Here is a 26,926-nt window from a genome sequence, read left to right on the forward strand (position 1 = left end):
CAATGATAAAGAAAAATGATGAATCTGCGAAGCATCTCACAACATGGATGAATGTAGAGGGCATTATGCTGAGTGAAATAAGTCAATCACGAAAGGACAAATATTGTGTGAGACCACTACTACAAAAACTCATGAAAAGGTTTACATGCAAAAAGAAAAACAATCTTTGATGGACAGGGGTGAGGATGGAAAAACACTAAATAGACAACAGATAAGTGGTAACTTTGGTGAAGGGTAAGACAGTACACAATACTGGGGGAAAAAAAAGAGAGAAAATCCAAACTTTTGTATGACCCGGGCCTCCCAGGATCTAACTCTAACTCACACTTCCAGTTTTGTTTTCCATTATTCCCTCTTAAACCCATTGTGGTCGAGTCCATTTCGACTCATAGTGACCCTATAGGATAGAGTAGAACCACCCCATAGGGCTTCCAAGACTGTAAATCTTTGTGGAAGCAGATTGTCACATCTTTCTCCTGCAGGGCGGCTGGAGCAGCTGGTGGATTCAAAACAACAACCTTTCAGTGAGCAGCCGAGCACTTAATCACTGGGTCACCAAGGCTCCTTATACACTCTATATTCACTACTTTCCCTTTGGGAGCACATGTTCTTATGTCTTTACGATTCACACACTCCCCCGGGCTATAATATCATTTCCCCATGTCTGCCTAATAGATCCTACCCATTCTGAAAGACTCAGAACAAGCTGACTTGCAAAGTGCAAAAACTAAGCATCTCAAAGATCACAGGCCCTGGGTCTCCTTTCCAGCTCTTTCCTCTTCTGTCAAAAGGAGACAGCCAGACCTATGGGGTTAATTGTAGCTGAGAGCTAGGCTAGGAGTTCCTAGGCATTAAGAGCCAAGAGTTCCTAGCCTGTAAACCACCTGGAATTATTTATAAACCTTTGTGTGAATGTGCATCTTTCTGAGAAAAGTAAAGCTTTCAGATTATCAAAGTAGCCTGGAACCAAATAAAGGATAGGAACTTCTGAGCATGAGGCATTAAAAGGATACACATCTTCTGAGAGGCTGTCTCCTGGCTGTGAACAGAACTGGAAGGAATGTGGGTGCAGCCTTCTGAGTCCCAGGGTCAGTGCACTGAGAGTATTCAATGCTTCCATCTCAGAGCCAGGACTGCCTGCACTTCCTCACTGCTGGCTTAGTTTGCACCTGCCTCTCCTCCCTGCATCCCTTGTCTATGTGTACTGGGCCCCCCGAATGGTAAGCTCCCAGAGCAGAGACTATGCCTCCTGGTCTTAGAGAGACATTCCTAATGGAGGGTGCGCTACACACATAGCACGTGTGCCCAAGGGTGAGCTAGGAAGAGCAGCAGAGCCCAAGTTTAAGGACTAAGCCATTTGAGAAGTTGGAAGCAGGGTGAGCTGGGCAACCCATCCTAACCCCACCCTAATACTCTCCCTTCTCTAAGCCCAATCCAGCCCAACATTCCTTGGAAATGAGCTTTCGAGGACCAGCTGCCCTGCTCCTGGCCTGGAAACCAATACAAGAGTTGCCATTCCTATAAAGACTCGGGTGACTGGGAGTCCATGTTGGCTTTTTGCCTATCCCCTCAGTGTCTTCTGTCAGCCACTTTCCAGTACTACAGCCCCCTTAAGGCTTGACTCCCCACAAGCCTTGGCTGCCATTGCCACCTAGGAGAAGAAAGAGGCCTCATTCTATTAGCCCAGCTCTTTGGTATCACTGCTCAGCTTCCACCACTGGATGACAACTTTGTCCTTGCTCCTCCCCTTCTCCTCACTGGTCCAACCCTCCCGAAGTTTCCACCATGGAAAGGGTACCTTATTCCTACTCTTGCTCTTTTCTCCTCACTATCAGGATGTGCTGGGGGTAGGAAGGGAGAGTTTATCAAAGAGCTTACCCAGAACTTCACGAGAAAAAAGGCATTGGAAGGTCCCCGCTCAAAGAGCTCCTTGAGTCCACCCTTTTTTTCTGGAAATTTGTCATAGATCTGGCGGATGTCCACAGCTTCGAGGTAGGGGTCATTGTAGCTTGGGCTTGACTGGCCAATGTGCACAAACAAGTGTTTGTTGTACTGTGGAGAGAAGAGCAGGTCTGAGGGAGAGGTGGAAACAGCAGACAGACAGACAGAGCTCAAATCCCAGCTCCGGCCTTCATCTGCTGTGTGACCTGGAGCAAGTAACGTAGTACCTCTCTGAGCCTCAAGGTCCCCACTGGTACAATGAATACAGTAAAGGGACTGAATGTAAAAAAGTTACTAGGTATAAAGCATCTAGCACAGTGCCTGGCATGTACTAGGTGCTCAATAAATTGCAGTTAGTATTTACATATCTTTATGATCTCAGACGAGTCATTTTTGTATCTTTAGGCCTCCATTTTCTCATTTGTGATGTAAGACCACTGACCTAAATTAGGTGTTTTCAAATTGTGCTCTACCCACGGAGACAGGGAGCATGAGGGGGGTCATAGGCACCCTGTTACAACCAAAGAAACTTTCTTTTGTTTTACACACTGAGCTTCTGAGTAAAAATTTGTTCCTCGGCTAAAAAATAAGTTGGAAAACCTCAGAGCAAGATGATCTGTGAAGTTCCCCCAGCTGTGATATCCTGTCAGCCTGGCCTCCTCCAGGTGATGCTGGCTTTTGCAGGTGATGCTGGTCACCTAGGACACTGAGCCAAACGGGATGGGACGGGATGGGACGGGATGGGGTGGGATGGGGTGGGGGGTGGGGGGCTGCTGCTCCCTGTTTGCGTCCCATCAGATGTAGATCAGACACAGGAGGCTCCTCAGCTTTCTGTCTGCTCCTCAGAGCCAGGGGAAGGGATGGAACAGCTTGGGGGTGGGGCTGGGATGGGAGCGACTGCAGACTAAGACTGGTTGGCTTGGAAGGAAAGGACATGGAGCATAGGATGCAGGACTGGGAGGCAGAGGAAAAGAGTGGACAAGGAAAGGAAAATTGCCTGAGAGAACTGGGGTGAGGAAAAGAAACTGTGAGAGGGCACTGGAATGGGAGGAATATACAGTGCAAGGGACAGAGGGAACAAAGGTGGAGTGAGGGAGGAAAGGAAAATGGGGGGAAAGGGTCAAGGGAACCTTGACTGGAAAGGACCAGGAAACCTAAATTAAACTCAAAAGTAGAGAGAAGAGCAGGGCAGGAAAGCCAGAAGCAGGTAGAAAAGAGGTGCAGAGAAGGAGAAGCCACCAAGAATGAAGAGAGGGAGGGAGAGCCAGCCACGCGAGGCCAGAACCTACCGTGTCAGGGTCTTGCTGCTGCTCCAGGAAGGCAGAAAACTCCAACATCCAGAGCTTGGAGCTGGCGACGCTGCGGCCCTGCCACGGAGGTGCAGGGGGTGCCGAGGGCGAGGGGGCAGACCCTGCAGGAGACTCGAACCCTGCACACAGGAGAGGCACATGGGAGCCAACCCACAGAGCCCACCTGCTGACACCCTCTGCAAGGACCCCAGGCCCCACCCGTGAGAGCCCATGCTGGCTGGGGGATCTCCTGTCACCCCCAGATGGGCCTCCCGGGAGTGGAGACAAGTGCAAGGCACTGGCTGGAGGGTCCAGGAGAAGCTGGCAGGGAGGGGTAGCCTGACAGGACTCTGTCCACTCAGGCCTCTGCACAGGACTTGAGGGACTGGATTCTGCAAGGCGCCTGGGGTGCCTACTGGAATGAAAGGGCTTCCAGAGCAGGTGCCATTAGGTTCTTGCCCGCAAGGAGCTTCTGGTCCAGTCAGGGAGATGACTCGATTATTACAATATGATGTAAGCCCCACGAAAGTAGCAAGTTTCCTGTTTTGTTCACTGCTGTATCCCTGGCACCTAGAACAGCACCTGGCCCCGAACAGGCACTCAATAAAGATTGGCTAATAAATGAATGATGGGTGCCTGGGTGGCGCAAATGGTTAAGTGCTCCACTATTAGCTGAAAGGTTGGCGGTTCAACCCACCCAGAAGACAGGCCTGGCGATCTGCTTCCAAAAGGTCACAGCCTTGAAAACCCTATGGGGCAGTTCTACTCGGCACACATGGGGTAGCCACGAGTCAGAATCAACTTGATGGAAACTAACAACAACAATGAATGAATGAATCTGTGGATGTGATAAAAACTGGTAAGATATGCACTCAGCACAGAAGAGGGGTACCTAGTCTACCTGGTGGGTGGTCAGGAAAGGTTGTCCAAAGAAGGTGATGCTTGGAAGAAGTGATGAAATTCAAGCAAGAGGTCACCAAGTGAAGACAGGGAAAGGGCATTCCAAGCAGAGGAAACAGCAGAGGCAAAATTATGGGGCTGTGAAACAGCTCAGGTTGTGCCAGCTGCAAGAAATGAGGCTAAAGAGAGAGGCTATGGGCGCTAAGCTAAGAAGTATGAATTTTATCCTGAGATTTCAGGGCAGTTACTGAAGGATTTTACGTAGGGCAGTGAAATGGTCAGATTCACATTTTCAAAAGATCCCATTCCAGTGTGGAGGAAGGAGGATTGGGCAGGGGTAGCGGGGAGGTCAGAAGCAAGGACCTTGCAGTTTTTCAAGTGGTAAAATGAAGGAGGCCTGAACTAAAGCAGGCAGTGCGGTGAAGAAGAGGGGACAGATAGGAGAGCTACGGTGGGAGTAAAACCCTAGGACTTCGTGAGTGAAGGGAGGTGAGAGACCAGTTCGAGAATGCTGAAGAGGACACCCAGTTTTCTGGTGTGTGAGGCTGGCGAATGGTGGTGCCATGTGCTGAGGCAGGGAACTCAGGTGTATGTGGAGGAAAGCAACTGAGGAGGAACAGTCACAGAAGTGGGCAGAGGACTGTCATGGATTGAATTATGTTCCCCCAGAAATGTGTGTATCAGTTTGGCTGGGCCATGATTCCCAGTATTGTGTGGTTGTCCTCCATTTTGTGATTGTAATTTTATGTTAAAGAGGATTAGGGTGGGATTGTATAACACCCTTACTAAGGTCACATCCCTGATCCAACGTAAAGAGAGTTTCCCTGGGATGTGGCCTGCACCATATTAGCTGGCACTCAATGCATATCAGGGCGGCTGCGTGGTGCAAATGGTTAATTAAGCACTTGACTACCAGCAGAAAGGTTGGTGGTGTGAACTCACTCAGAGGCGCCTCAGAAGGAAGGCACGATCTGCTTCCGAAAGGTCACATCCTTGAAAACCCTATGGAGCACAGTTCTACCCTCACCATGAGTCAGAATCGACTCAAAAGCAATGAACAACAACAAATGCATATCAGTTGAATCATTCTTTCATTTGTTCAACCAATGCTTACTGCGAACTGCTGCGTACTGGGTACCACAGGATACACAAAGACAGAGACAGTAAGTCACAGACGCAGCCTCGACACACAACAGGTAATGACCATACACAGTGTCAAGCACTAGATGGAGGTGTGCACAGGGTGCTTGGGAGGGCAAACAGGGCACCTAACATGGCGGGGAGGGGCAGTTTAGAGGAGACTTGCTGGAGGGAGCAATGGCTGCACCACAGCCTAGGTCATGTGGGGAGTGGGGGGATAGAAGGATTGAAGGGAGAATAGAGAAAGCTGAAGTGAACATGAGGAACCGTGTCAGTCCTCTCTATGCAGTTTAGATTTTATCTGAAGACACTGGGGAGCCATTAAAGGATTTTAAGCCTAGAAGCCACATGGTGAGGTCAATGTTTTAAAAAGATCGCTTTGGTGAATTATAGGGTGATGATAGGAGACAAGACTGGAGTCAGGGAGCCAGTTAAGAGGAGGGTGCAGTTATTCAGGCAAGAATGAGGGCTTGAATTAAGACTGTGTCAGTGTGGACAAGAGAGACAGAGAGTAGGTGGATTGGACAGGACTTGGTGCTGTTTGGACATGGGGGATGAGAGGAATCAGCAGTCAGGAATCCAAGAGGGTAGCAGGGCTGTTCACAGAGGCAGGGAAAGCGCAAAGTGGCCAGGTATCAGAACGTGGGCACGTAGTCATCCCCCAAGCCAGGAAAGGTGGTGAAGGGAGAGGCTTCATCTTGCTCTCCAGAGTGTAGGGTGCTGCAGGACCCCCATGAGGAAGAGGCCAGGGCACAGCTGGGTCCCCTGGGCAGTGAGAAGGGAGGGCTCCTGTGGCTGGCACAGCTGCCTGAGCCTTCCTGCCCTTTGCCGGAGCTCTGCTCGTCTACCCCAACAATGTCCCAGGCCTCATCCCAGAAGGGTTCCTTCTGCTAGTGAGGGGCTCTAAGCCAAAAAGTTGGGCTCTCCTTGGGCCTCCAGTTTTGAAGGAGAGGATTATAGTGTCACCAAGACAGAGTGCATCCTAGGTATTCAGGGGCACACAAAGGGCAGCCAGGTGGGGCAGCCACCCAGGGCATAGCCATGGCCCTTTGAACTATGTGTGCCCCTGCAAGCCCTGTGCCCAAGCTGGGGAAGGGGGCAGGAATCAAGGCAACACAAGGGGCACAAAGCGGCTCTCACAGGTGTGATGTGCATGCTAGGAGCGAGGAATGGGATGGAGCCAAGAGACTGGGTGGTACGGTCTGACCACATGACCGGGAAGCATCTAGAGGAGGGGTCTCTGCCACAGGGGTATGGATGTAGGAGGGAGCCATGCCCAGCTGACCCACCTGGTAGAGGCAGCGGAGGCTGGACAGTGTAGGTTTGTTGAGAGAAAGGTTTCACACTGCAGGAGACAGGAGAGAGGAGGTGTAAACTGTGGGGCACACTGCAGCCCTGGAGCCTCGAGCAGGGTCCAGTGTTCCCCTCGTGACAGGCCCGGGTGGTCTGGTGATCAGTGACCTTGGTGGGCTTTGGTCAACCGCTCCCTCCCTGCCAACTCCCTCAGGAAATAGCATTTCTACTGGGGAGACTCACCTCTCCCTCCCTCCCATGCCAGCCCTGTGGCCCAGCAGGCTGACTCCTAGTCTCCTTCCCTTTGGGTCCTAAGTGCTGGCCCTGGACCGACTGGAGTTCAGACAAATGTACCCCAGCATGTCCACATCCCAGACAGTGTCAACTGATGCCTGAGAGCAGGAGATCCTGATCCCGAAGCTCAAGGCTATCCTTAAACGCTGACCCGAGACTACGGCCCTGTCCCACCCAGGGGGCCAGGCTCAATTTCATGAGTTTATGGGTTCAAGTTCAGTTCAGGAAGCAAGTGGCAGCAAAAATCAGGCCATACTCACTCATGGGATGTTCCGGCTTGGCCTGGCAAAGCTCCTTGCCAAAACTGGGGAGGCAAAAAGTGCAGAGTCAGCAGAGCCCCATGTGCACATGGGTCCCACAGTGTGGAAAGAAACAGCAGTGATCTCGGCTGGAAAGGAAGGCTGCAAGCCCCAAGCTGCCCCAGGCTGGCGGCCCTGCTGCTCCGGGGGCTCAGAGGGGCACTGAGGCTGAAAGGCAGTGGGGTAGGGGGAAAAAGGCAATGCTGTTGGCTAGTAATAGCTAGTGCAGCATCCCCGAAGTGTGTTTCAAGGAACCCTAAACCCATTGGCACTGAGCTGATTCCGACTCACAGTGACCCTATAGGACCCTGGTCTCTGGAAACGCTCTGGAGCAAAAGCACGCGGACTTGGTGAACACTGTACTGTGTTCCTCTCTGACAGAGTCACGGTGCACATCAGCACTTCAGCTCTGAAAAGTCCTAGAGTCAGACATCTACTAAATTCTAACAATGCCCTAAATTTACTTAGCCACAGAATCACTCTGCATCATTTCTATTTAACATCCTGGTGGACTAGTGGTCTCTGGAACACACTATGAAAATGCTACATGGGAGGCTCCCTGAGGACAGGACCTGTCATTGCCCCCTTCCCCATGTGCCCAGAGCTGTGCACACATCTTAAAGACCCATCGAGTCTCAAGAAGCCAAGAAAGCCCTGTGGACATAGCCCTTGACAGGGAGAGCCTTTCTGGATACCATTTTGAAAGTGTAGCCCCTATGGTCATGGCCAAGAAATTTAAAATCCAGACAAAGGTTTGCTCTTGGATGTCAGCTCTCCAACTGGAAGGAGAGCACCTCTTGAGAGGAAGGAGTGGGGAGTGAGGCCGAGTGGTGGAGGGCTACTCGGGGACACACTGGAGCTGTGCTAATCCTCAGGCCTCTGGACTTCAGCTTCCTCATCTGTAAATTGGGCTAATTCTGTAGAGCCACCCAGCTGGTCATCTAATGGAGGTGGCCCCTTCGTTCCTTGTGAAAGGTTTACTTTGTTACTGCCAAGCTCCCAAGAGGGTGGTTCCACTACCAGCTGAGTCATGACTCAGGAAGGTCACTTGGTCCTTGGCCCCTCCTTCCCCCAGCTCCCCTGGCCTAAGAGGACTCAAATGAGAGAAATTTGGACTAGCCAAAACTTCTAGTGCTTCAGAAGGGAGAGAGGTGAGAAGGTGAGAGTTGGTTTGGCCTCTGGCTCTAGGCAGCCCCACTTACCCCTGAGACTGCTGGGTAGCCTGGGCCCCGGGCAAGGGCCATTTTACTGTGGAAGGCTGTGGCGGAGATGATCTGGGCGGACGACATGGTAGCCATGCTCTGCAGGGCCTTGTCCTTAGCTGCCTGATCCTGGGGGAAGACATTGGAAGGGAGGACCTCAGCAGTGGTCACTATGTCAGGCTTAGGTGAGGCAGGGTCAGGGCTTGTGGTCAGAGAAGCTGTCCTCCTGCTACAGAGGCCAGGGCCCTGAACTAGGCCCTAGGGGACCAGGCTGTAAGTCCTTACATTGCCGTTAACTTGTTTTGTGACTCTGAGCAAGCCACCTGCTTTCTCTAGATCTGTTTCCTCATCTGTCAAAGGGACATAATACTCGTGCTGCCTATTTTATTAGAACTTCAAAAAAAGATTTTGGAGACCATCTTCCAGACCATATCTTTCATTTTACTAACCATGAGGATACCCTGAGAACAAGGATCTTCTATGTCTCGTTCAGCACTGTACTATTGGTGCCTAGCTCATCACCTGGCTTATGATAGATGCTGCATAAATATTTGGTGGATTCCTCCTGAAATGGACAGGAGTGATCATCCTGGGTCAGAAGAACTGTTTGTAGGCAAGGGATGACTTCCTGGGGCCCTACCTGTCTCAATTCTTGAACCCCTAGGCCTCAATTACTTTTCCATGTAAGAATGTAAATACCTACTACCTGCCGTCCTTGTGTTCAAGACTCCAAAGAATGGGTTCACCCTGCACAGGCCCAGAACAAGCAGGCATCTAGGAAAGTCATTTCTATGACATTGGGGATAATTAATAATTGTTTATACTTATATAAGCCAGTGGTTCTCATCCTGAGTGCCCCAACCCCAAAAGTCTCCAAAATTAATGAAATATTCTACATTTCAAAACAACTAAAGGAAATCGTGTCGTTGCCCAAAATAAGGCCACACGTACTCACCAGAACAGCAAGTATTATTAAGTGTGTGCGGCTTTATGGGGGCTAAATGGGTGAATCATGTCAGCTCAGAAGCTATGACTGGAAATTCTAAATCTTTGTGATGAATCTTTTAAAATGGAAAAAATTAATTAAGCATTACTTAATAATTAATAATAGCTAACTTGGTAGACCCAGATCTGCCTTGAGTGATAAAAACGTTGAGCTCTGGCAGCTTACAAGCACTTCTGCATAATTATTCCACTCGGTCCACACAGCAGTCCTGTGAGGGAGGTGCTATTTTGGCTGTTTCCACAGTGATGGAGAGCTGACATATGGCTCAGAAGAGTCTCAGTATCCACCCAGGGTCTCGGTGCTGCGCAGCTGTGCAGCCAGAACATGACAGGCCCCTCCACTCTCCCCTCAGCCCCTCAAGGTGATCACTGATGCCGTGTGGCACGAGGCAGCCACAGAAGGTTTCAAGTAGGCTGTCACACTCTGCCTCTGAATATCACAGTACTCCTGTGAGGTTGGAGGACCAGCAGGATCCCCATTTTAAAGATGAAGAAACTGAGGCTCAGAGAATTTATGTGACTAGGGTGCTGACAGTGGTGATAGTCAAGCCCTGTGAGCTTGGTCCAGATTTGCACATCAACTACTTCTGGGCCTCTGGAGGCCCCAACGGGGCTGTGCAAACCAAAGAGGGGTCACATCAGGACTGATAGCCCCTGGCAAATGCACCAGAGGCACAGGAGACCATGCTGAGCAGTGGGTTCATCCTCAACTTAGACTAAACAGTGTGGTAGATGAGGTCTGGCCCTGGCCCCTTACCTGGCCCCCTTCCCATTATCAATTTAGGGCCAGACTTGGGCCTTAATCTGGAGCCTATCTCTGATAACCAAAAGGGTGGTGGGTGGGATCCTCTTCCCAAGGACACTTGTACTTTTCAGGGGAGGGGAAGGCCAAACACGATGAGGCCAGCTCCCAGGCCTCTCCCCCTAGGAGGACAGGAATGGCATAGCAGGCCATATCCCTAGAACGCCTGCAGACCTCCGTGATTAGCAACACATTATGAGGCCCGAGAGCTCCACTCGCTCAGTGTCAGCAGCTTGTGTCCCCTCCCAGAGAGCCAGTCTAAACAAACAACCCTGGCTCAGGAAATGGCATCCTCAGCGGGGTGGGGCAGGAATCAGGAATGAGTCGGAAGGACATCGTGGGGAGTGGCGGCAGCAGCCAGGCTACAGAGCCAAAGAGCCACTGAACTTTGGAGCTGGAGGGGACCTCAGATACCACCTTGCTTAACCCTCCTCTCATTTTACAGATGAGGAAACTGAATGGAGCCCAAGTAGGTTCCGTGTCTGGCTCAAGCCCCCACAGTTACATTGACAGAGCCAGGGCTAGACTCAAGCTCCAGACCCCAAGGAGTTCTACTTGACCTTGCTGTCGGCCAGGGAGCCTAACTACTTAGGGTCCCTGACTACTTAGAGTATAACAAAGGCCTCAGACCAACCTCCCCAGGAAAGCCACATACACACGAACTTTGCATATCATTTAAGGGCCTCATGGCTCCCTTCATGCCTGGCTAGTGATCCACTGAGGCTATCCTTGAGCCTCAAGTGAGAACCTGTGGACAAGGATAGGTGTGATTCCTTGAAACAAACATGGGCTGCACATTAGAAATTCCCTCGAGGGCTACGAACGGAACACTGGAACGTCTGTCCTCCACACCGGCCACCTGCTGTAGTCTCCAGTGAATCAGACGCAGACCAGAGAGCAAGAACGAGGGGCAAGCTGGGCTCCAGGGCCAGGGGTGTTCTGGGGCACATGTGCCAGCTGATAGGGAGGGACTGACAGCTGCAGCCCAGCCAGCTGTCCCGGGAACAAAGATGGGAGGTGCCAGCCACAGCTGTGGGGGTCGGGGACAGCTGGGGTGTGGGCAGTGCGGTGCAGCTTCCTAGGAGGCAGAGGTGTCTGTGGTTCCCACTCACTCATTCTGGGCCTCCAGCGTCAGGATCATGGACTACTGGGACAGGACAGGACTTTACAGGTCACCTAATCCAGCGGCTTTAAAACTGGGTTCTGAGGTGCTGTAGGGTACGGGGGAGGGGCCCCCAGTGCCATGGGGTACAAGGGGCTGAATGGGAGGAGGGGTCTCCAGCCTGGTCCTCGCCAACCTAGCTTTGACCAGAGCAGCTCCTCTGTTAGCACACTGGGGAGATATTGTTTGAGGGGAAAAAAAGGGCCTCTGTTGCTTTAAAAAAAGTTTGTAAACTACTAATCTAGTCTAATGCCCCAATCTTGGATCTTCCTACTAAGTAGATGTGCAGACTCTGCTATTAGCACCTCCTCGATGGGGAAGTCACTCCCTCCTACTGTTCACCAGAAGGGCCCCTGGCTCTAGGATCCAACAGGCCTGACTCCTGTGGGGCACAGGGCCACCCCAAGGGGAACCCCCAGGCAGCAGGCCCTCTACAGCAGTCTGACTTGGGCATGGAAGAACCTGCCAGCCTTAGAGAGCAAGGGGCTGGAAGGAATTTCACCAACTCCTGCAATACCAAACCCCACCCACGGGAGTGCCTGTTATCCCTGTCAGCCTTGCAGGCTCTGGGTGATGGCACTAAGGGGCTCCCAAGAGGGCCAGAGGCTCGAGGCCATCAAGGAATAGGACCTGGAGGGCGATCCCTGCTGCTTGGAGCCATGTCCATGTGACTCGGGATAGTGCGCTGCCCCCTACCTCCTGCCCTGAGCTGGAGCCAGTGGGGGGGCCGCAGGCCGCAGGAGACTGGCCTGTAGCTGCCCAGGATGCTGCGGAGACTGGCGTTCACACACACGGCTCTGAGGTCAGGTGACCCTCCTTGTGCAGACACGAGAGCAGTTACGTGCTGAATCAACCTGACTCTGCACACCAGCAGCCAGCCCCCAAACCTAAAGGGAAGACCTTTTCCTGCTGGAAAAAGAACCCCACCTTCTGGAAACCTGGCCTCACCACTGCCCAGGCCCCTCCCGCCCACTGCCGAAGTGTGCCTTACCTTTAGCTTGGCCTGGATCTCTCGGGCTTTGCGACGAGCCAGCACCTGGATGTGGCTGGAGACCTGTAGCACGGGCAAGAGGGCTCCTGTCTTATCTCCCAGACTGCCTGTGCTCCCCTTCTGGCCACCCCCATTCCCTCAACCCTCCTCCTACATCTGTGGACTGAATGAATGAATGAAAGGCTCAGTCATTCAGTAGACCCTCAGTCCTGCTTTATCCAGCTAACCTACTTTCAAAAGTGTAGCACCAAGGTTTTGCTCTCCGTTCTTCTGGTGTCTTAGAGAGGATGGGGAAGAGGTTGATGACTCCCTAGTAAGGTGAAGGGTCTCTCCTAAGTGATGGTAGCAAGGACCCCAGGGAAACTGGACCATCTGTGGCACATCAAACAGAGACAACCCACGCCGAGCTGGCCCAACCCCAAGAGTCCATGCTTGGCCCTGGGGTACCTGCTGCTAGGGCCCCTGCCCATCCCCTAGGCCCACCTGCTTCCTGGTGCGGGTCTTCCCTGTCCGGAGCTTGATGTAGCGGGCAATCAGCTCGTTCCGACCTGCAGAGACACCAACACCTCTCAGTGGGGAGGAGAAGGACAAAAGGTTGGGGAGCAGTTGACCTTTATGCTCTTTTAAGAACTATCTATATGGGATCAAACTGACAATAGCAACTTGAAAGATTGGCTGGGAACCTTAGGGGGCAGTAAGCTTATGTTAATTGGGGAGGAACAATTCAGAAAAGGAGAGTGAGAATGGCTGCACAACTGGAAGAATGTAATCAATGTCACTGAATTTTACAAGTAGAAACTTGAATTGGTATACATTTTGCTGTGTATATTCTCAATAACAACAATAAAATAAAACTAAAAAAAAAAAACATAATCTGAATGTTGATTATAAGGAAAAAGACAAACACAAATTGAAAGACATTCTACAATATAAATGACCTACCCTGCTCAAAACCCTCAGTGTCATGAAAGACAAAGGCTAAGAAATACTTCAGATTAAAGGAGAACAAAGAGACATGGAAAAAAACAAAAAACCTTATGGAACACAGTTCTGACACACATATGGTCACCATAGGTCAGACACAACTCCACAGCAAATGGTTTTATATATATACGCATGTGTTTATATGTATGCATATATATATATATATATATATATACAATAATGAAAGAACCAGCTATATACTGTTTTATGGCTTTTTCCATTTAAATACATTAGACGCCTTTTACTGTTTCACTGTCAATTACACAGATCTGCTGAAATCTTTTGAAAATAGATGCACTGTCTTTCATCATAAGGACATACTGTAAAGTTCTAAGCCAGGCCCCCACTGATGAACAATGTAACTGTCTCCAATTTTTTTGTTGTTGCATATAGCACTAAATGAACATTTATGTAAGAGTATTCTGTGCACTTGGAGGAGCCTAGTTCTTTGAAGAGCTCCCATGGACCACTACACCTTCTTACCATGGCCTTTATTTAGGAGGAGAAAACACACAAGTGCGTTTCTCCTGGGGACAAGGGCTCGGCTTTAGAAACCTAACTTCAAGATGCCCTTAAAGCTGTGCCAGGGCAGTGGATGAATTGCTTCCCAGGGGTCTCTGAGCCAGTGTAAACTAGAATGATCGTGAAGTGAGACCCTTGACCCTGGGCACCACCCAGTCCAGCCTCTTGCCTCTTGTTCTGGGGAACACAGGCATCCCTGCATCATTTTCTGTAATACCAAAGGAAATCCCTGGATAAGGTGGACACCCTCCTGTCTCACACAGGGCACTCCCCCACTAAAAACACAATAATAATAAAGGCTAGGAGTGAGGAAGTGGGTAGGATCTGAGGGGCTCTTCTGAGGAGCCCTTCTTCACCCTCTGCCCACCTTGAGTGAGTACTTGGAGTGAGGATGCCGCGAATTCCCTCCTGCCCTCCTTGGATCACAGGGAACTCCCAGCAGCAAGAGGAAGCTGAGTCCTTGCTGGCGGGACTGGTAACCTGAGGACAAGGAGTGACAGGGCCACGGGCCTCTGGTCAGCTCACAGCCTGGGGAGCCCTCTCAGAGCCTGCCTCAACCCCCAGTATCGTTCCTCATCCCATGCTGGCCACCCCCATACCCCCACCCTACAGCAGATACACAGCCTCCTCTCTGCTCCCCCCTTCTCCTGCAGGCCCTCTGCACAGTGGGGAGGCTGCTGAGAGGGGACTGGCCCTTGGCCATTCCCCAGAGCAACTCCCACAACTTCCCGTCACCTCCTAAATGATACAAGACTGCTTGTCCTGTCTGTGGGCAACAGGGGGATGGGGGAAATAAGTGTGGGGATGCTGAGTGTGCCCAGAGAGGAGGCTGAAGGACCCTCAACTCAGATCAGGAGTGCTTACCATGTGCCCAGCCTTCTAGAGGCTGATGCTGCGTGTGAAAGCTCAGGGAAAACCGTAAAGAGCCATCTCATGTCTCATTATTGTAAATGAGATTACGAAAGAGAGGTCCGTGGTTGGTGCAAATGGTTTGTGCTCAACCACTAACCTAAAGGTTGGCAGTTCAAAGCCACCCAGCAGCATCATGGAAGAAAGGCCTGGCGATCTACTTCCATAAATGTTACAGCCAAGAAAACCCTATGGAGCAGTTCTACTCTGTCACACATGGGGTCACCATGAGTTGGAACTGACTCGATGGTTTGATTTTCAAAGAGCTCACCCCCTAGTTGAGAAGAGACATGGGCCCACACACAGACTCCAATGTGTGCTACAGACAGGGAACACACAGTGTGTTCAGAAAGGTTGGTTCAGGCTGGGGGGACAGGTGAGCCTTCAGCTGGGTCCTGACCACTGGGTGGGATTAGACCACAAAAACGGCATTGGGTGAAAGGGGGAGGGGTGCGAGTCGGAGCTGTCATCCCCTTGCTCCACCTGGAATTAGCTGGACAGTCTCCAGCCTGCCCCTATCCTGCCAGGCCTTGCTGAGCCTGGAGAGCTTGTGGCTGTCTGAGTCAAGAAGCTGCTGATGCAGGGGTCAGGTGAGATAAGTGGGCTGCCCGCCACCTGGGTTGTAACCAGAGAACACAGCCAAGGCCACACTGGCCCCCCAGCTGACCTTTCCCCACTGCCAAGGCTGAAATAAGAGGCCACCCTGAGGAGGTCCTGCCTGCCAGAAAGACTCGCTGGCCTGGGAGCACTGGCCTGTATCAGAGCAGGGACGGAGATAAATCAGATCCTGGGGACAATGCCCGTGGGCAGGACTGCACCTAAAACTGCAAGCCCAGCAAGATGTCTCTCCTCAAAGCTTTCCAGGGAAAGGTATGCCATGGCTCACTGCAATGAATGTTCAACAGTCCTACCCCACGACTAACTGGAGGCACTCATGCTGCAGCTATGAAATGCATGTTTTCACTGGCAGGAGAGTCTAAGTCAGCATCAATGGGCTAGTGAAAGAGGATCACAGAGCTGGGAAGCTGCTCTAGCCCAGCAGCTCCACTAACTAGCTGTGTGACCTTGGCAAGTCACTTCCCTCCAGGGACCTTCGCTCAGCTTTGTCTTAAAACTAGTTCCTTTCAGTTTTTTCCTCTAGATTTTTTCCAACCAAATTTTTGCACTTAGGACACAGACCTTTACATTGGCTCAGTGAGAACTCTTGGTGGCTCAGTTTCCTTTTCTGTAAAATGAACGAGTTCTAGGCCCAAGTAGTCTAGGTGGGAGACTGGCCTAGGAGTAAGGAAGAGAACGAGGGAGGAGAGAAGGTTCCTGAGAGCAGGGAGGTGATGGCAGTGCTGGTAGACACAGCTGTTGAGAAGGATGAGTTGGGGTGTCTTGGGGTCTGGAGGTGAGATAACTGGAAGGATGGGGAAGGCAGGGGATACTCTGACCGGGAAGGACCTTTGAACCCATCTAGGATACATTCTTAATGCTGCTCCTCTAGCTGCACCCTGTATGCAAGTAGCAGTCCATCAGTTATTTGTGTCTATCATTCCTTGTTAGATTGTCAACACCTCCGAGGAGGGGACCACATCTCCATTCATGCCTGCATCTTCAATACTTGGCACATATTTGTTGAATGAGTAAATGGATCTGCCAGCAAATCCCAATGACTCTACTGTCAAAATATACCCGGAACCCAACCACATTTCACCACCTCACCCTCCACGGTCCCAGCCACCATCCTCCCTTGCCTGGATTATGGTAGCAGCCTTCTACCTAGACTCTCTGCTTCCACCCTTCTCAGTCTCTTCTCAACAATATAGCCACAGTGATGCCATTAAAGCCCCAAGCTCTCCAATGGCTTCCCATCTCCCTAGATTAAAAGTCCTCCAGTCAATTGGCCTAATACTGTTTTTAGAGTTTCTGCTCTATCTCCTAGTTCAGTGAGTAGTGCCTGGGATCTTAAAAGCTTGCGAGTAGCCCCCCAAGATACAGCAATTGGTCTCTATTTGCCTGGAGCAACAAAGAAAGAAGGAGAGTCAGGAATAGGAGGAGGAAATGGACTGCAGGTCTAATAGCCCCCACGAACTACTGTGAGACCAAAAGAAATAGATGGTGCCCAACTACCACTACTGAACGTTTTGATCAAGCACCAAATAGTTGGATCTTGATCAAAAGGAGGAAAAAAATGTGGAACAGAACTTCAAAATTCTTAAGGGAAACCAGAGTTACTGGATACACTGAAATTGGAGGAACCCCCGAATCTATTGCCTGGAAACAACTTTTAACCCTTGTCTTAGTCATCTAGTACTGCTGTAACAGAAATACCACAAGTGGATGGTTTTAACAAAGAGAACTTTATTCTCTCAAAATCCAGTAGGCTACAAGTCCAAATTCAGGGTGTCAGCTCCATGGGAACGCTTTCTCTGTCAGCTCTGTAGGAAGGTCCGTGTCATCCATCTTCCCTTGGTCTGGGAGCTTCTCTGCACAGGAACCTCGGGTCCAAAGGATGTGCTCTGCTCCTGGCACTGCTTTCCTGGTGGTATGAGGTTCCCAACTCTCTGCTTGCTTCCCTTTCCTTTTATCTCTTGTAAGATAAAAGGTGGTGCAGGCCACACCCTAGGGAAACTCCCTTTACATTGGATCAGGGATGTGACCTTAGTAAGGGTGATATACAATCCCATCCTAATCCTCTTTAACATAAAACTACAATCACAAAATGGAGGACAACCACACAATACTGGGAATCATGGCCCAGCTAAACTGATACACACACTTTCTGGGGGGCAAAATTCAATCCATGACAACCCTTGAACCGAAACTATCCCGTGTAGTCCTCTTTAAATAACTAAAAAAAAAAAAAAGTGTGGAAGCCCTATGGGATCTGCCCACCCCTCTCCCCAGTTCTGTCACCTCTCAGACCTCATCCCCATCACTCCCCACCTCTTTCCATCCTGCCATCCTAGCCTCCTTGCTGCTCCCTGAATGTGCCAGGCCCACTCTCACCTCAGGGCCTCTGTGTTTTCTGTCTCTCTGCCGGGAACACTCCTTCTCAGAGATGGCACGGTTTATTCCCTCATCTCCTCCTTCACGTCTTTGTTGTATGCCTGATCTCCCCCGATTAACTTCACAGTAAATCCATCTCCTCCTTATAACAAGGCAGGTAATCATCCCTACTTGCCAGGCGAGGAAACTGAGGCCAGAAAACCTCACCCAGATCACCCACCGGTAGATCTAGAACTAACTGCCCGGGTTTGACTCTGGGCTCAGTCACCTGCATCTGGCACAATGAAAATGCTGGATTAATGGAAATTCTTCTCACAGAGCCAGGAAGGCCTCCTGACTCCTAATCCAGTGCTGTTTCCACTGCAGCATACGTTAAGTAGTAGCTGGACAGGCTCTAGGTTCTTAGTTGGCCCAAACGATTTGCACTCAACTGCTAACCTAAAGGTTGGCGGTTCGAACCCACCCAGCAGTACTGTGGAAGAAAGGCCTGAAGATCTGTTTCTGTTAAGATTACAGCCAAGAAAATCCTGTGGAGCAGTTCTACTCTGTAACACATGGGGTGACCATGAGTCAGAATCAACCCAATGGCAACAGGTTTGGTTTCTTTTTTCTCTTTTTTTGGAGGGGCGGGTTCTGCCCACTGGCTGAGGTCCTTACTCCAGACATCACAGATAACACAGCCTCACGTGCAAGGATCATGGAGAAGGAGCCCCAGCCCACCCCCACCACTATCGCCCTTGCCCACTGCTACAAGGCTCAGGGGCTCTGCTTCCAGAGAGGCATCTGGGCAAGAGGCCAGCAGTGGGGGCAGGATAGGGGCCAAACCCAAGGGGTCTAAGGCTGGCTCTACTGCCTTGGTATTTTTTCACATTGTGCTTCCTCCCCTCTCTTTCTCTGGGCCCTCCTCCTCCCCTCCCTTGCTGGTTCTGTCATCCAGTCCTCTTCTGCTTGTCAGAGGGTGATGCCAGCTGCTTAGAATTCCCCCTGGTGTGAGAGTGAAGTGCTGGGTTTCTGTGGGTATGCTGAGCCAAGGGGGCCCAAACAGCCTTCCTTCCTGCCTCCTGGGGTCTTCCAGAGGTCAACCTAGGCATTCCATAGCCTCCAGGCCAGCTGGCCTCTAATTCAAGCTCTGTACACACATAGGGACTGCTGTAACTTCCTTCACTCTTGTAACAAGAGTAACAATAATGAGAATTTATTGAGCACTTATACGTGCCAGATGCTGCACGCTTTATTTGCATGGTATCTGTGCAAACACAAATATGTATACTCTAATAGCTTTATTTGAATTCACTCTGAATCCTCACAATAGCTCCATGTGATTGGTCCTATTATCATCTCTATCCTATAGACGGGTAAACAGAGGCACAGAGAGGTTGAGAAACTTGTTCAGGGTCACAGGCCAATAAGTGGTTAAGTTCAAATTCATGTAGTCTGGGTTCAGAGCCTCTCTCTTGACTACTGCATAGTATTACTTCTCTTTAACATGGAATTGGGGGCTGTCTTAGTTATCTAATGCTGCTGTAACAGAAATACCACAAGTGAATGGCTTTAACAAACAGAAATTTATTCTCTCACAGTTCAGGAGGCTAGAAGTCCAAATACAGGACACCAACTCCAGGGAAAGGTTTTCTCTCTCCACTGGCTCTGCGGGAAGGTCCTTGTCATCAGTCTTCCCCTGGTCTAGGACCTTCTCAGCACAGGGACCCTGGGTCCAAAGGACATGCTCCACTCCTGGCTCTTCCTGCTCATTGGTAATGAGGTTATCCCTTCCCTCCACCCCCACCCGCTTCTCTTTTATATCTTAGAAGAGATTGACTGAAGATACAATCTGATCCTGTAGATTGTGTCCTGCCTCATTAACACAACTGCCTCTAATCCTGCCTCATTAACATCACAGAGGTTAGGATTTACAACACACAGGATAATCACATCAGATCACCAGATGGAGGACAACCACGCAATACTGGGAATCACCGCCTAACCAAGCTGACACATTTTTGGGGGACACAATTCAATCCACAACAGGGACCATCTCTCAGTGGCAAGGGCTGGACCAGGTGACCCCAGAAAGTTCTGTCTAGCCTGAGGAAGAAGTAACTGAGGCCCAGAGAGAGGAAGTGATTTATTAAAAGACAGAAAGCTTGTCAGTGTCCCAGACACCACAAGAAGATACATTTTCTGAGGCCATGCCCAGTGCTTCACACTACTACACAATGGTGGCTTTTCCCCACAGATGCCCTCCCCTGGCTAGGCTGTGGGCTTCCTCAGCAGGGACCATTCTGTTCCCTCCCTCTCAATCAATCCCCCTGATTCTCTGGGTCTCTGCATGAAGTAAGTCCTGGGTGATGAATGGCTGACTGTCCTTCACCCGGACTTTTGGGACCCTAGAGCCTGCCCACCTGTTTTCACTCTGTCACGGCCAGTGGTACCCAGAGCTGGTGAACGTCAACATGCCCTGGAAGACAACAGACACCAGGAGGTCCAGAGAGTCAGGAGCAGGAGTCGAGGGGTCTAGGGAGTGTGATCCGAGAGGTACACCCCCAAAACCACAGTGAAGGCCAACAAAGAAGAGCAAGGTCAGTGTTATGAACTGAATTGTGTCCCCCAAAATATGTGTTGGAATCCTAACCTTTATACCTGTGGATGTAACCTAACGTAATGTAATGTAATCAAGAAATCAGTTGAGGGCACAGCAATGTAGGGTGGGTCCTAAACCTAACCACTTCTGAGTTATATAAAGAGCAGCACAGACCCAGAGACAGGCATGCATAAACAGCGGGAAGACACATGCTGTCTGACAGCGAAGGACGCAGATGAATCTACAAGCCCAGGAACTACAAGGACTGCTGGCTACTAAAAGTTGAAATAGACAGAAGGACCTCCCTCTAGAGCCATACCCCAAATTTGACTTCTAGCCTCCTCAACCGTGAGGAATAAGTTTCTGTTCTTTAAAGTCACCCCCGTGTAGTTTTTCTGTTACAGCAAAACTAGCAAACGAAGACAGACAGTAAAAAAACTTATAGAAAATCCAGGTGAGTAAGCAGGAGAGAAAGAGACCTGTATCCTTGTCCCAGCTCTGTGTAACCCCAGGCAAGCCCTTCTCCCTCTGGTGCTTCAGATCACAGGTTGGGGAGGCAGAAGGAGCAAGCCTGGACACCAAGCTTGCAAGTTCTGTGACTTGGTGGAGGCCAGTCAGGCAGCTGGGCATTGCAGTGTGGCAGGTGGCTCGGCCAACCCCAGAGAGGGCCTGGGTGGGGCTGGGAAGGACGCCCTCACCAAACTGCAGGCCCATCTGTCAGAGGACATGTGTCCAACGGCCCTCAGCTCACACTGGGTGAGGCAGCTCCCATCCTCAGCCCCACCTCACCAGGGCAAGAACTGCTGATAGAGAAATGAGAGCCAGATGCCAAGGACACCCTGCCACTAACCACAGGCTGAGGGCAAGGTGTTCCTGATTCAGGGTCCAAACAGGATCACCACCACTGTCTCCTAACCGCACACCCAGCATCACATACACCCTGCCAGTAACCCTAGTCCTTTTCTCCATCACACATCACACACATGACCTCTAAAATCCCATCTGCAAAATCCTGTCTGGAAGAGCTCACTGATGTGTCTCATTTTCCTCGCACGGATCCCTCTCTCTCTCTGCACCAGCACTCCCTCTGGGCCTGAGTTTTCCTGTTTCTCAGCCATTCTGTTTCCCCATCAGTCGAGGGGCCTCATGACACAGACAGCAAACAGATTCAAATCCCCGCAAGCAAGTGACCAGCTGCGTGATCTCAGGTCACAGCCATCTAACTTCTCTGAGGCTCAATTTCCTCCTCTACTAAACGAGGTTAACCACACCTAATGTGCCGCCCTAAATATCAAATGGTGTAGACTACGTAAAGCACCTGCCACTTAGCAGGTCAGTAAAGTCAGCTCTCATTGTGAATATTGTCCATTATAATCATAATATTTGTATTACAACTGTAATACCATTAATAAGGCCCTGTTATAACCAATGTTATTAGATTTTAAAACGGAAAAGGGCTGGTAGATATGTGACATGATGCATTTTTCAAAACCTTTAGCACTGTACAACTCAAAGAGCAAACCCTCATGTCAACTATGGACTTTAGTTAATATTAATGTATGAATATTGGTTCATCAGCTTTAACAAATGTACCACAGGAATGCAAAATGGTAATAGGAGAAACAGTGCACATGGGGGAGGGGGCATATCGGAGCACTCTATACTTTCTGTGTAATTTTTCTGTAAACCTAAAATTGTTCTGCAAAAAAAAAAAGCCTATTAAAAATAAAAATAAAAAGTAATAAAAAAGAAAACTGAAAGGGGCTGAGAACTTGAGAGGGAACTGCATATGTTGATCTTTGGTTCACTCAGACCAGAGGCCTCTCAAGGAGCTCTAAATTTCACTCCCGCACACTGGGGCTCAGCCTCATCGCCCCACCCTAATCTCCATGGCCCAGAGACTTCTCTGTCCAGGGATCAGCTGAAGCTTTAAACACCTGGAGCTGGAGGAGGAGGCTATTTGTGGAGAAGAAAACTTCTGACTGAAGCCCAAGAAGGCAATGATTGGGCCTGACATCAGAGCTGTTACCACCATTGTCCCTGGAGTGCTCTGAGCCTTCTGCTGAAATCCTATCTGACATTCAAGGCAACTGTCCCAGAGCTGTCCCTGACCCCCGCCCAAGTGGGTGTGCTCACTACCTCCCCCAAGCCCTGATGGACTCGGTGCATGCCTTTCTCATGGTCTTTGGGTAAAGTCATTTGAGCTCTTGTCTAAGCTGTGAGCTCCTTGAAGGCAGGGAGCACGTCTGATTCATCTCCACACCTCCTTCACCCACTGCTGTTTATTTAGCACCTATATGTGCCTTCTCAGGAGTCCTGGTGGTGCAGTGGTTAAGAGCTCAGGCTGCTAACCAAAAGGTCAGCAGTTCGAATCTACAAGCCACTCCTTGGAAACCCTATGGGGCAGTATTACTCTGTCCTATAGGGTCGCTATGAGTCAGAATCCACTCAACGGCAACAAGTAGGTATGTGCTCTCAACTCTATAGTAACAGAAAAAGGTTCTTGTTATTGATAGTTGCCATGGAGTTGATTCTGACTCATGGTGACACCATGTGTGCAGAGTAGAACTGCTCCCCAGGGTTTTCAAGGCTGTGACCTTTTTGGAAGCAGATTTCCAGGTGCCTCTGGAACCAACATTTTGGCTAGTAGTCAAGTGCTTAATTGTTTGTGCCACCCAAGAGCTCCTACTATCTCCATTTTACAAATGAGAAAACCGAAGCTCAGAAATAACTTGCCCAAGGTCACACCAGTTATGGGGGGCAGAGAATGGCTTTGAACCAAGGCTCACACCATCATGCCTCAACAGTCATGAAGTCAGGAGACGGAGGCAACGTGCGCTATAGATAGAAGCACCATGCCACTCCTCCACAGCAAAGACCCAAAAACATTAAGTAAAACAGAGACAAACATCAATCCTGGAACCCTAAGAATCAAATGAAGAGTAAAGAACTCAACCAAGCACCGAAAGGAATAAGAAACTGACAGAGAACAGAGAGCAAGAAGAGATACCAGCGGAGGTCCTCTATCAGTTAACGCAGCACAGATTTGACATCTTGGACTCCTGTTGGAGATCAGCAGACAGGGAGTATGGGAAAGCAACTTCATGTAGCTCCCAGCAGGAGACAGAGTACCCACTAACCAGTGATACATGCTGTCATGGATTGAATTGTGTCCCGAAAAATGTATCAGTTTGGCTGGGCCATGATTCCCAGTATTGTGTGGTTGTCCTCCATTTTGATTGTAATTTTATGTTAAAGAGGATTAGGGTATGATTGTATAACACTCTTAGTGAGGTCGCATCCCTGATCCAATGTAAAGGGAGTTTCCCTAGGGTGTGGCCTGTACCACCTTTTATCTTTTGTAAGAGCTAAAAGGAAAGGGAAGCAAGCAGAGAGCTGGGGACCTCATACCATCAAGAAACCAGCACCGGGAGCAGAGAGTGTCCTTTGGACCTCAGGTTCCTGCGCTGAGATGCTCCCATACCAAGGGAAGACTGATGACAAGGACCTTCCTCCAGAGCTGACAAAGAAAGAAAGCCTTCCGCTGGAACTGGTGCCCTGAATTCAGACTTCTAGCCTACTGGACTGTGAGAAAATAAACTTCTCTTTGTTAAAGCCATCCACTTGTGGTATTTCTGTTACAGCAGCACTAGATGACTAAGACACACACTTTCCCAACCCACAGCCTTCTTCCCCTTGCTCGGCCTCCACTGCTTCCCAGAGAGCCAAGCGACTGTGGCCCAGGAGGCACCGGCTCTGTGCTGCATGGATTCACCCTGCCCACACCAGCCGGCTCCTGCAGTGCCATTTCTTTGTTGCTGGTGTTGCTTTTTGCAGTTTCTTTTGGTTTCTTCCCTGCCTCTCACCTCCTCCCCCTCCCTTCTCTCGAATACCTGGCTTTGTGTGCCATCTTTGCTTCATCTTGACAGGCTGTGAAGCGCTGCTCAGCTGGGGAACTGCTTCCTCGGTCTGCACCACCACACTGGTGGGATCCCTGGGGCCATTTGTTTGTTTGTTTTTTCTTTTTTCCTTATTGTTTTTCTTCATTTCTCGGTTTCTCGTCTCTCTCTCTACTTACCTTCTTTTCCTATCTCCTGAATACCTGGAGTTGTGTGCCATCTCCACCCCTTCTAGCTGGGCTGTACTGTGTGGATTGGAAGCCACTTCCCCGCTCTCCACAGTGGCACCAGTGGGATCCCTGGGGGCATTTCTTTTTTCTTAATCTATTATTATTACTTTTTTTTTCTTTTTTGCCTTTCATTTGTCAGTTTCTCATCTCTCTCTACTTACCTTCTTTTCTTGTCTCCTGAATACCTGGCGCTGTATGTCATCTCCGCCCCTTCTAGCTGGCCTGAACTGCGCAGCTTGGGAACAACTTCCCCGGTCTGCACAGAGGTGCTGGTGGGATCCTTGGGGGCACTTTTTTTCTTTATTCTTTTTTGTTTTTCTTCATTTCTCAGTTTCTCATCTCTCTCTACTTACCTTCTTTTCCTGTCTCCTGAATACCTGGTGCTGTGTACCATCTTTGTCGCATCTACCCAGGCTGTACTGCACGGCTTGGGAACCACTTCCCTGGTATGCGCAGTGGTGCTGGTGGGATCCCTGGGGGCCTTTATTTCTTTTTAATTTTTATTTATTTATTTTCTTTTTGTTTTTCCTTATTTCTCGGTTTCTTGTTTCCTTACTCCAACAGCACTTTTTTTTTGGCTCCTGTTTCTCTCTCCTCTCTCTCCTTTCCCATACCCATCTTAGCTCTACATATCACAACCTCCTCCCTCCCTCCCGCCTACCTACACTGTGCACTAAACATTGCACCCCTGAGCAGCACAGGCACGGCCTACCAGAACCTGCCCTGCATTGACCCCCGGCCCGCCCTGTCGGCCCCAGTAGGTGCCACAAACAACCCATCCCAGCCCCTCCCCTTCAGCTTGACCGGCCCTGCCTATTAGATAAGGAGGTGAAAAGTATCATGCTCACAGACAAGCAAACAACAAAGAACGCACAGCCCGCCTGCTCAGATATAATCCAATAAAACAAAAAAGCAGGAAAATCAATAAACGAAGAAAATAACTGCTGAATGTCTGAAGACAGCAGACAATATCAAAACATATTAAAAAAAACAGGACAGGATGATTCCAGTAGGTGTCCAAAATAAAACACCAGATGACTTTCCAGTAGAAGAAAAGGCACTGAAACTACCTGATAGGGAATTCAAATCTCTAATATTCAGAGCTATCCAACAGTTGAGGCAAAAAGCAGATAAAAATGAGGAAAAAATACATAAATTCATGGAAAAGGCAAACAAATTCATGGAAAATACAGACAAAACAATGGAAGAATTCAGGAAAATAATACAGGAACAAAATTTCAAAATACATTCACAACTAGAAATCATAAAAAAACAACAATTAGAAAGCCAAAAGATAAACAACAAGATTTCAGAAATGGACAGTGTTATAGAAGGGCGGAGGAGCAGGTTTGAATCAGTGGAAGACAGGATCAGTGAAATTGAAGACAAATACTTAGATACCACTTTGTTTGAGGAAAAATCAGAAAAAAGAAGAAACCTTGAGAATGATGTAGGATACAATCAAAAGCAAAAATCTGAGAGTGATCGGAGTTCCAGAACAGAGGGAGAAAACGGAAAACACAAAGAGGATCACTGAAGAATTGCTGACACAAAACTTCCCTAATATCATGAAAGATGAAAAGCTGACCATCCAAGAAGCTCAACGAACCCCATATAGGATAGACCCCAAAAGAAAATCACCAAGGCATATCATAATCAGACTCGCTAAAACCAAAGACAAAGAAAGAATCCCAAGAGGAGCTCGAGAAAAATGGAAAGTCACATACAGAGGGGAAACAATAAGACTAAGCTCTGATTATTTGACAGAAACCATGCAAGCAAGAAGGCAATGGGATGACATATATAAAACCTTGAAAGAAAAAGATTGCCAACCAAGAATAAAAAATCCTGCATATCATAATCAGACTCGCTAAAACCAAAGACAAAGAAAGAATCCCAAGAGGAGCTCGAGAAAAATGGAAAGTCACATACAGAGCGGAAACAATAAGACTAAGCTCTGATTATTCCATAGAAACCATGCAGGCAAGAAGGCAATGGAACGACATATATAAAACCTTGAAAGAAAAAAATTGCCAACCACGAATAATATACCCTGCAAAACTCTCCTTCAAATATGATGGTGAAATTAGGACATTTCCAGATAAATGGAAATTAAGGGAATATGTAAAAACTAAACCAAACTTACAAGAATTATTAAAGTGAGTCCTTCAGCTTGAGAACAAACAACATCAGACCACAGCCTGAATCTTGGATGTAAGATTGCACCAGCCAGATACCAACCAAGGAAATGAACTCTCAAGGACTATTCAAAACCAAAATATTTACAACAGGGAACCAGAGAGGTTAATCTGTAAATGACAACAACGTTAGAACAATAAAAGAGGGAATAAATGGTGTAGGTATAGAACTTTCTAACAGAGAAGAAGGCAAGGTGATATCAAGTAATAATAGACTGGTTCAAACCTAGGAAGATAAGGGTAAATTTCAAAGTAACCACAAAGAAAGTTAACAAACCTGCTCATCAAAAT

At 49.2% G+C, this 26,926-nt stretch overlaps 1 protein-coding gene across 3 annotated transcripts in view; it reads right to left on the reverse strand.

Moving 5' to 3' along the window:
- TEAD4 (TEA domain transcription factor 4) overlaps positions 1-26,926 on the reverse strand; it is an 89,700-nt gene that overhangs the window by 19,070 nt on the left and 43,704 nt on the right. For 2 of the 3 annotated variants that reach the window (XM_004381180.2, XM_004381182.1), the window contains 7 exons: positions 12,802-12,866; positions 12,319-12,381; positions 8,359-8,487; positions 7,118-7,161; positions 6,560-6,615; positions 3,231-3,370; positions 1,879-2,052 (listed from right to left, as the gene is read on the reverse strand). In XM_004381180.2, coding sequence (XP_004381237.1) covers positions 1,879-2,052; positions 3,231-3,370; positions 6,560-6,615; positions 7,118-7,161; positions 8,359-8,487; positions 12,319-12,381; positions 12,802-12,866 — 671 coding nt within the window. The remainder of the gene's footprint in view (positions 1-1,878; positions 2,053-3,230; positions 3,371-6,559; positions 6,616-7,117; positions 7,162-8,358; positions 8,488-12,318; positions 12,382-12,801; positions 12,867-26,926) is intronic. The other variant, XM_004381181.2, reaches the window with a different exon arrangement.

This window comes from Trichechus manatus, unplaced genomic scaffold, assembly GCF_000243295.1.
Source record: "Trichechus manatus latirostris isolate Lorelei unplaced genomic scaffold, TriManLat1.0 scaffold00081, whole genome shotgun sequence".
Taxonomy (NCBI): Eukaryota; Metazoa; Chordata; class Mammalia; order Sirenia; family Trichechidae; genus Trichechus; species Trichechus manatus.